The following is a 10,563-nucleotide window of genomic DNA, read 5'->3' as shown; positions in this document are numbered from 1 at the left end:
TTCCCTGGTGGCTCAGTGGTAAAGAATCTGCCTGCAATACTGGAGATCTGGGTTCGATCCCTGGGTCAGGAAGTCCCCTGGAGGAGGGCATAGCAACCCACTCAAGTACTCCTGCCTAGGGAATCCCATGGACAGAGGTTCCTGGTAGGCTGCAGTCCATAGGGTTGCACAGAGTCAGAAATGACCGAAGCAAATAAGCAGTATCAGCATAGGTTGTCCCAACATATGAAAGCACTAAAAGAAAAATACTAGAATATATATATATATATATTTAAAATAGCTAAATTCAGTATTTCAGATACAAACAGGTAACAGATTAAGCTACAAAACCCACATGTAGCACAAAAGCAAACTGTCATTGCAAAAAGGACTAAATAAGAATAGAATAAAAACTATAAGTCCATACTTCCTTTAGTTGATCAATCATTCTTAAGAGGGAAAAATAATTAACCAGCTACAGAAATTTGGAACTGAATATTTTAAAGTCATTCAACAAGGAAACCATCAGACTTAGATGTCTATTATACCTTGGCAGCCTATGTGAGCAAATAAAAACCAAAGGCAGATTTAATTCACTTGAAACTGAGAAGATGAAACTTAAGAGCAACTCAACATAGCCAATTGTTACTAGGTTTCCCTAATATGGCAGCCTCTTGAGTTATGACCAATCAGTTAATTTTCTTGCTTTGTTTCCACATTATCTCTACAAAAACCTCTCCCATTGTCCCTGTCTATAAACAACCCTTGATTATATTTGGTTTAGAGCTGCCTGATTCAAACTGATGTTTGCCCAAAAAACACTAAAAGATTATAATGTGCCTAAGTCAACTTTTAGCAATATATAGCTGTAAAGTCTGAGTGATTTTGTTGCAAAATGATAGCTCTTTCTAAAATGAGCACTTACATTACAAGATCCTAGGCTTCAAGGTTTGGCAATTATTCAATGTCCTTTATTTATCATATTTTCTTTGTATTTGACAGAGGGATTTAAGCTGAACACATTTTCTCTCCTCTTGGGTGAGATTCCTCTAGCCATGGGGAAGAGCAATCACACAGTGACTGACTTCATTCTGGTGGGCTTCACAACAGATCCTGTGGTGCAGCTGGTCCTGTTTGTGGTGTTCCTTGGTGTCTACTCTATGACACTGCTAGGAAATACCACGCTCATAGTGTTGATCAGTAACGACTCCCGACTTCACACACCCATGTATTTTTTCATTGGGAATCTGTCTTTCCTGGATCTCTGGTACTCCTCTGTGTACACCCCAAAGATCCTGGTGACATGCGTCTCTGAAGACAAAAGCATCTCCTTTGCTGGCTGTGTAGCCCAGTTCTTCTTCTCTGCGGGACTGGCCTACAGTGAGTGCTACTTGCTGGCTGCCATGGCTTATGACCGCTATATGGCCATCTCAAAGCCACTGCTTTACTCTCAGGTCATGCCCAGCAGGCTGTGTGCATGTCTAATAGCATCCTCATACCTTGGTGGATTTATTAACTCTTTCATTGTTACCAAAGGAACTTTTGCTTTGAACTTCTGTAGTAACAATGTCATTGATGACTTCTTCTGTGATATCCCACCTCTTGTGAAGTTGGCTTGTGGAAGAAAAGATACCTACCAGGCTGTGTTGTTCTTTGTCCTCGCCTCCAACGTCATCACCCCCACTGTGCTCATCCTGGCCTCCTACCTCTTCATCATCACCACCATCCTGAAGATCCGCTCCACCCAGGGCCGCCTCAAAGCCTTCTCCACCTGTTCCTCACACCTCGTCTCTGTCACCCTGTTCTATGGATCCATTCTCTACATTTACTCTCGTCCACAGTCAAGCTATTCATTGGACAGGGATAAAATAGTTTCTACGTTTTACACTGTAGTGTTCCCAATGTTGAACCCTATGATCTACAGTCTGAGGAATAAGGATGTGAAAGAGGCTCTGAATAAACTCCTCAAATAAATCAAGAGTCTCTCCTTCTAAGGAGATGTGGAGATAGTTTTTGATAAGGTTACTCTATTTCAAGAAGAGCTGCCATCGTGCTGTGTTTATTACAACTAAGAATTTGTACAAAGCAAGCTAAAGAATTTGCATTCTTGCTACCTGACAATTCAAGAGGCCTAAAATGAGAAAATTAGGGGAATCTAGGAGATAAAGACTTGAATTAAATTTCAGTTACTCTAGAATAAAAGCAAATAACTTAAAACATAAAACACTTCTTCTACATTCATAAAGAGACAGAACTGTCCACTCCTTTAGCATGTGAATATTTTGACTGACTGATATTCATTGAATAGTATCTGTGTGGTTTTCCCTAGAAATAGAAACAAAAATGCTAAATTAGTTTTTAATAATTTTCTACAAATATTAACTAGTTGAAATCATTGCCCTCCATTCTCATAACAGAATTTCTTAAGCATTTTTATGTGCTTTTCCCCAGAATAACTAAAAACAGGCCCAGAGTCACCCATAAAATAGTACAACTAGGCTCAGCAAGCATATTCTTTCAATCTTTGTCTCACATTTATTACTCAATGAAGAAAAGTTGAGCTGAATTCCCATATATATGATTTTTGTGAATCACTATATATCTCCCTGAGCTCCTCTTTCATTTTATCATAGTCAATATACACAGACTCCTATTTCCAATTGTGACATTTTGAGCATCAAAACACAGTTACTATAAATAATAATAATAATAATAATTATAGTAAGAAGAAACAGCTTGAGAAGTAAACATCTATGAGTATACATTATTCTGAAGTGAAATTTTTATTTAAAGAATATATAAAGGTAGTGATCAAACAAGAACTCAAAAATCATGAGATGAACATAATTTTGATTTTTTAAAGTGAGACCAATATTAATGTAATCTATGTCAATAAAATCTGAATACATCCTTCTTTCTATAGCTAAAAGCAGTAAAAAAAAAAAATAAAATGCAAGAAAGCAAAATGTAAGTGATCACCAAAATGTAGCAACTTCACTCAGAGAAGAAAAAGCTAATCACAGGCAGCGATGCATATTAACCTAGAAATGTAATCCAACCTATATAATCACTACCAGTTGTTACACAAAGTAAATCAACAGAGACTGGGTTCAACAGTATACTTTCAAGAAGCTTGATCTAGAAAATGCTCTAAAACCAAAAGCTATTTATGCCAACTTAGACTCATTTTTTAAATGATATCTATTACCCACTAATAATTTTTAATTGCAAAAAATATATTCTTTTTAAGTAATGTTAACAGATCAAATTGGTGTATTAGAATGGCAACAATTTAGTCAATAGAAGTTAAAGTGAAACTGGAAAATATATCATCCTATAGGGAAATATCAGTTACAAAATTTAAGCAGTTGCAATAAACTTATCCTTAAAACATCTTAGTATCACACATTCTTATATTTCACTGCAGAAAAAGATCTGGACAGGAACTCCTATTATAATCTTTTCAGAATAAGCAACCAAGGTCAATTCTCCAAATAGCTATCAATGTATATTAAGATGCTGTAGCCTTCACTGGCCTAAGTGTATAGTTATATTTTGTGTATGGAAAAGTGAACTCAACTCAACTGCAAATCAAGTCTAAATAATATTATCAAGTCATTATAAGAAGGTAAAGTACAGCTAATAATGATCTTAGAAAGACAAAATATGTAGGAACATAATAAAACTTTAAAGAAATACATGGCACTGGTGTTTAAAAAATGTTTTAGAATAGGTTAAAGTGTAAGTTTGGCAGTAAGACTTTCTACTCATTTTAGAAATATTCCATCTGCACCCTATGATTGTGAAGCATTCAGAAGTATCTTCAACATTAATTTGAAATTATAGCATACATTTCTAAGGAAATTTTATTTCACAAATCACAAATGAAGTTTGAAGTCTTAAAAGAAAGCAGTTTCTAAAATGTGTCTTTTAGTTTCATGAGTTTTAATAAAAACTTTCATAAGTACAATTGCTTGTGAATGTTCTCCTCCATGCAAAAATATCTTGGATTTATTTTTTTTAATTGTATTTATTTTTCTTTTATAATTAAAAAATTAATTTTTAAAATTAATTTGTACTTACATTAAGAAAAAAAAAAACTCATGTTCTTTGAAAACATAGGATGAAGACTAACCACTTCTAGACTTCTAGATAGCAGTACTTGTGATAACCACAAACTCATACTCTATGAGTTTCGAATTCATATTGTCTCATATCTAGTTTAAAAAAAAAAGAAAGAAAAAGAAAGTGAGCGACAGGATCTAATATTTGTAAAATTATCTACTACAATACTGTAAGTTTCTACTTCTGTAATTACAAAGCAAACCTCTATCTCCATTCTTGCATGAGACTGGCCCATTCAATCTTTCTCAACATCTCAGCTGAATAAGAGTTATCTTGTAAATTGTCTAGACTTTCTTATTGTTAGATCTGAGTCTTCAATCATCTTGGGTTTTTGTTTGTTTTGTTCATTTGTTTGTTGGCAGTACTTTTCTTTGAAAGAGAGGGCTACATTGATGCTAAGAAATACATTGCTAAATCCCCTTGCTTCAAAACATAATTCTTCTTGACACATTTTGTATCACTGCTAATTTCTCTCTGATGATTGGGATCAATTGCCTTTCCCAATAGAGACACCCCAGTCTGATCAAGCATGAGGAGTCAACCATGGCCAAGGTGCAGACCCAAATTGCAATTCATCAGAGCACTGAGGTGTTTCCCTGGGGAAGCATTTCATCCTTGTCCCTGCAGACCTCCAAATGAACTGAGTACAGGATTATGAGTAGGGAAATTAAATTCAAGTTAGTTAGTTCATCTTGTAGTAGTAAATAAAATAGGCTATAAAAGTGCAAAGATTTTATTAAGGGAAATACTCTGCTTGTATCAGAGAAAATGGAGAAGGAGCCAGAAAAAAACAACAACAACAAAAAAAAGGATTATCATCATCTGATGTAAGTATGACCACACGTGAAGAAGAAATGGATGGAAAGATGAACAAAATCATCTGAGAGCATTGCTTAGTCTTTGGTTAGGTCCTTGATCACTCCTTAGTAATCAAAGGAGTCTAGTGTCTAAGAATGCATTGGTATCCTTGTCTGGCTTAGTCATTAGCTCAGAGCACCTTGTGGGAGGAATGACCTTTGATACAGATAGTTCAAAGATCAGCAGCTAGTATCTTTGGACAATTATACTATCTGCATTGGGATTTTTGAAAGGCTTATTTTCCTGGCCACCACAGGGTCCATGCCCACCTCATCTCCTTGGTTCACTTTCTTAATAAGGGGAAGATGAGGTCATATATTCACTGCTGTCTTAAAGCACGGATATACCTCAACAACCATGATTGAGTTTTCATATAACCACGACGTGATTTTCTCAGGCTAATTGCTTCTGAATAATGGTATAAATAGTAAAATCAATTATTCCCGTGGATTGGAAGAGGTTGCTATGGAATGTACCTCTTAGAAGTGGAAATGTTTGATGCATACCATGGTCATAAAAAAGGCAGTATTTTTGTCTACATCTATAGATGCTAACAAGAAAAAGCGAGTAAGAAATATATAAAGCAAATAATTCCCCCAGTATGTGATAATTTATGAGAGGAAAATCATTACCTTTGCAACTGTGAACTAGTAGGAAGCTGTCTAATCTAATCATCCTGTTACCCAGTGGTTTACCAATCCTCTCAGAAAAGTTTTTTTTTTTTTTTTTTTTTGTTTTTTGCCTTGTTGACACCTCATGCATGCATGCTAACTCACTTCAGTTGTGTCCAATTCTTTGTGACTCCACGGACCATAGCCGTCTGCCAGGCCCCTCTGCCCATTTTGACACCTCACAATAATGTTAACCAAATTAGCCTTAGTGAGAAGATGGCCATGTTGAACTCATTTCAACTGCTATGGCCACTTTGTACAAGGGCCCTGTGAACATGTAGCCTGGTGTGGGGAGAAGGAGGTTGACTAGGACTCAGGAAGAAGGTCACTTCATCCACCTCATTCGTGGAGCCTCCAGTTTATGTATGTATGGGTAGAGTTCTGTGCATATGGGTGAGCATTCTGTTCAGTCACTCAGTCGTGTCTGACTCTTTGTGACCCAAGGGACTGCAGTATGCCAGGCCTCCCTGTCCATCACCAATACCCGGAGTTTACTCAAACTCATGTCCATTGAATCAGTGATGCCATCCAACCGTCTCATCTTTGTTGTCCCCTTCTCCTCCTACATTCAATCTTTCCCAGCATCAGTTCTTTTCAAATGAGTTGGTTCTTTGCATCAGGTGGCCAAAGTATTGGAGTTTCAGCTTCTGATTAGTCTATAACTTTGAAGATTCAATGAAATGTGACAGTCTCTCAGCCTCCTTGGCAAGTTTAATGACCTCACAATGTATTGGCTATCCCTCAAAGGCTACAACCACTGAATTCTAGTGTGATGTTGTTGAATTGTACTGTTTCAAGAGATATTATGTTGGCTAAGTTTCAAGTTCCTTTATCAAAGGTTCCATACTTCCCCATAAGTCTAAGGTTTCAGTGGCTGTAAACTAGCTTAGGTCAAAGAATTATATGAGATGGTATTTGCCTACTAGAATATTTTGTGCTGATTTTTATCCAAGTAAAAATGAAATATTACTGCAGTTGTTTTCTAGTCTACTTCATTCCATAAGAATCTCCTGACCCATGATACACTGCCATGAGTGTATGAAAAACAGAATACTTGGTTAAGATCTAGAGTTTATGATGTATTGGGAAATTGCATCCATCTTGTCTCTGAGTTACACACTAAGATATGGCTTTCTGGTTTCTTGTTTTTGTTGTTGTTGTTGTTGTTGAACAGTCCAGATTTAATTTTCAACAAAAGTCAACTTACCATACTACAGTAATAATTTCTAACTGCATCCCAAGACACTGTAATAACTTTAGAACTCATAGCTTCTGAGAGTGGTTATCTCTTCTATTCCTGAAGGTGCAAGACAAACAACAGCTTATGAGTTGAAGGGAGTTCTGGGAAATGGGTCACCTGGCAGGTTCCATGGTCTAGGTCCAGGGGTGCAGCCAGCTGTGGCATCTTTGCAAAAAACAGGAAAGAGAAAACCACTCTGACCTCACTTCCTGTCCTGCTATTTACAGCCACTGGCTAAACCCATTAAGTAAACAGAGAGCAAAGGGACTCATGGATACAATTTATGCAACTGAGCATCCTGAAAAGAAGATGAGTTTAAAAGTATAGAGAAAGGAATGGGAAGAACAAAGGAAAGGTATTCAACAGACAATAAAGATATCAGTATCATTGAACATGTGTTTAATATCCAAATATATGCATATGAATATACAGTAAACTTAATAAATGTCACATATGTCTATTTTGGCTTCTACACAACTGGAGAGAATGAGAATGAAAATTCTGATTGATTATATTTCAGCTAAGAACTGTAGTCTTAAAAAAAAAAATCTTCATCATTGAATAATGCCTGATTTGTCAACACACAATTTTATTTAATTGTCTTGTTAGTCATTTTCCATGACCATGAAAACCTAAGGGATCGCAGAATCTATAATCCTGGGGATTCAGAAACTAATATAGAGGATTCTGAAACAGTTAGATTTGAACTCTGTTGAGGTGATGATGGGCTGAGTGATGGGACCAGATGCCAAGATCTTAGTTTTCTGAATGTTGAGATTTAGGCCAAAGTTTTCAGTCTCCTCTTTCACATTCTTTTTTTTTTTTTAATGCAAATTTATTTATTTTAATTGGAGGCTAAATGTTTTATGATATTGTAGTGGTTTTGCTATACATTCATCAAGAGGCTGTTTAGTTCTTCCCTTTCTGCCATAAGTGTGGTGTCATATGCATATCTGAGGTTACTGATATTTCTCCCAGCAATCTTCATTCCAGATTGTGTTTCATCCGGTCCAGCGTTTTTCATGATGTACTCTGCATATAAGTTAAATAAGCAGGGTGACAATATACAGCCTTGATGTACCCCTTTCCCCATTTGGAAACAGTCTGTTGTTTCATGTCCAGTTCTAACTGTTGCTTCTTGCCCTGCATACAGATTTCTCAGGAGACAGGTCAGGTGATCTTGTATTCCCATCTCTTTAACAATTGTCCATAGTTTGCTGTGATCCACACAGTTAAATATTTTGGCATAGTCAATAAAGCAGAAATAGATGTTTTTCTGGAACTCTCTTGTTTTTTTGATGATCCAGCAGATGTTGGCAATTTGATCTCTGGTTCCTCTGCCTTTTCTAAAACCAGCTTGAACTTGTGGAAGTTCATGATTCATGTACTGTTGAAAGCTGGCTTGGAGAATTTTGAGCATTACTTTGCTAGTGTGTGAGATGAGTGCAATTATGAAATACTTTGAGCATTCTTTGGGATTGCCTTTCTTAGGGATTGGAATGAAACTGACCTTTTCCAGTTCTGTGGCCACTGCTGAGTTTTCCAAATTTGCTGGCATATTGAGTGCAGCACTTTCACAGCATCATCATCTAGGATTTGAAATAGCTCAACTGGAATTCCATTACCTCCACTAACTTTCTTTGTAGTGATGTTTCCTGAGGCCCACTTGACTTCGTATTCCAGAATGTGTGGCTCTAGGTGAGTTATCACACCATCATGATTATCTGGATCATGAAGACCTTTTATGGAACAGTTCTTCTGTGTATTCCTAATATCTTCTGCTCCTGTTAGGAACATTTCTGTCCTTTATTAAGCCCATCTTTTCATGAAATATTCCCTTGGTATCTCTGATTTTCTTGAAGGGATCTTTAGTCTTTCCCATTCTATTGTTTCCCTCTATTTCTTTTCACTGATCACTGAGGAAGGCTTTCTTATCTCTCCTTGCTATTCTTTGGAACTCTGCATTCAAATGGGATTATCTTTCCTTTTTTCTTTGCCTTTTGCTTCCCTTCTTTTCCGAGATATTTTTATGGTCTCCTCTTACAACCATTTTGCCTTTTTGCATTTCTTTTTCTTTGGGATGGTCTTGATCCCTGACTCCTGTATAATGTCATGAACCTCTCTCCATAGTTCTTCAGGCACTCTGTCTATCAAATCTGATTCCTTGAGTCTATTTGTCACTTCCACTGTATAATCGTAAGGGATTTGATTTATGTCATATATGAACAGTCTAGTGATTTCCCCTACTTTCCAAGGGCAAAGGTGAAGCCCCAGCAAGATGGTAGAAGGGGCAAAATTGTGTTTAGAATCAAACACCATACCTGCCAGAGATGCTCAATGGGCTCAAACATACCTTGTGCACACTGGGACCCAGAGACTCCATAGATACTGAGACAGAGCTGTGTTTGAGTGTCTCCTCTGGAGGTACAGGTCAGCAATGGACTGCAGCAGTGGCAGGGATTCTGGGTGCAGTGGACCTGGGTATAGCATAAGCCTTCTTGGAGGAGGTTGCCATTAACGACACCATAGAGCCTCCAGAATTTACACAGAACTGGGAAACAGACTCTGGGAGAGCAAAAACAGAACCTTGTGCACCAGGACCCAGGAGAGAGGATCAGTGAACCCACAAAAGACTGACCCAGACTTGCCAGTGAGTGTCCAGGAGTCTCTGGTGGAGGCGTGGGTCGGTGGTGGTGCTGCAGGGTTGAGGCACTGAGTGTAACAGTTCGTGCATGGGACCTTTTGAAGGAGGTTGCAATTATCTTCATTATTTCCACCATAGTTTGGCCTCAGGTCAAATAATAGGGAGGGAACACAGCCCCTCCCTTCAACAGAAAATCAGATTAAAGATTTACTGAGCATGGACAAGATGGGAACAAGACCCAATGTCCCCCTCAGTCAGTCTCTCCCATCAGGAAGCTTCCATAAACCTCTTATCCTTCTCCATCAGAGACAGACAGACTGAACACCACAATAACAGAAAACTAACCAATCTGATCACATGGACCACAGCCTTGTCTAACTCAATAAAACTGAGCCATGCCATGTAGGGCCACCCAAGACGGATGGATCATGGTGGAGAGTTCTGACAAAATGTGATCCACTGGAGAAAGTAAAGGCAAAGCACTTCAGTATTCTTGGCTTGAGAACCCCATGAGATAGTATAGTCTATCTTTACCTTTTGCCAAACCATCTGTTGGTGATGGTGACCTCAAAAGCAGAAAAGGAAAAGACCTGAGAGGCACTGATTATTGGGAAGATGATGCTTCCTAAGAACTTGAACTGCAATGTAGTCTAGCCTACCCCCAACTCCAAAGGTTTTGGTCATTTACTTAAAAATCAAACAAATACCTATGGAAACCCCAACAACTAAGTAGGCAGTGCCATTGCTTACAATTAAAAATGAACAAACACGCAATTCCTGCTTTTAAGAAAGAATTTAATCATGGAAAATGTAATTCCAAGCAAGTTATTAGAATACAATATCTCTTCCACAGAAATATAATATCAAACAAGCAAGCAAAAACTGCTAAAGAATTTTATCATGTGTACTTTTGTCAAATGAAAAAGAAGAAAGAAAAATTAACCAGGTTTGATATCTTTATGCAAAGGAAAACAATCCATGCATGGGGGACTACAGTGCCTCACAGACAGTGCAAACTCTTTCTTAGGGATTTTGGATAACAGCAA

At 37.6% G+C, this 10,563-nt stretch overlaps 1 protein-coding gene across 1 annotated transcript; it reads left to right on the top strand.

The window, feature by feature from the left end:
• The first annotated feature begins 1,034 nt into the window (after window positions 1–1,034).
• On the top strand, window positions 1,035–1,952 carry LOC136167709 (olfactory receptor 9G19-like). Its single transcript, XM_065935218.1, has one exon. The coding sequence runs from the start codon at window positions 1,035–1,037 to the stop codon at window positions 1,950–1,952; it is 918 nt and encodes a 305-aa protein (XP_065791290.1).
• Window positions 1,953–10,563: the final 8,611 nt, after the last annotated feature.

The sequence above is a fragment of the Muntiacus reevesi genome, chromosome 4 (assembly GCF_963930625.1).
Source record: "Muntiacus reevesi chromosome 4, mMunRee1.1, whole genome shotgun sequence".
Taxonomy (NCBI): Eukaryota; Metazoa; Chordata; class Mammalia; order Artiodactyla; family Cervidae; genus Muntiacus; species Muntiacus reevesi.
Note: the sequence above shows the minus strand (reverse complement) of the source record. Positions and strands in the feature narration are given on the sequence as shown.

Excerpts from the sequence above, each read along its gene's own strand:
- LOC136167709 (XM_065935218.1), top strand. The coding sequence starts at position 1,035 with ATGGGGAAGAGCAATCACACAGTGACTGACTTCATTCTGGTGGGCTTC.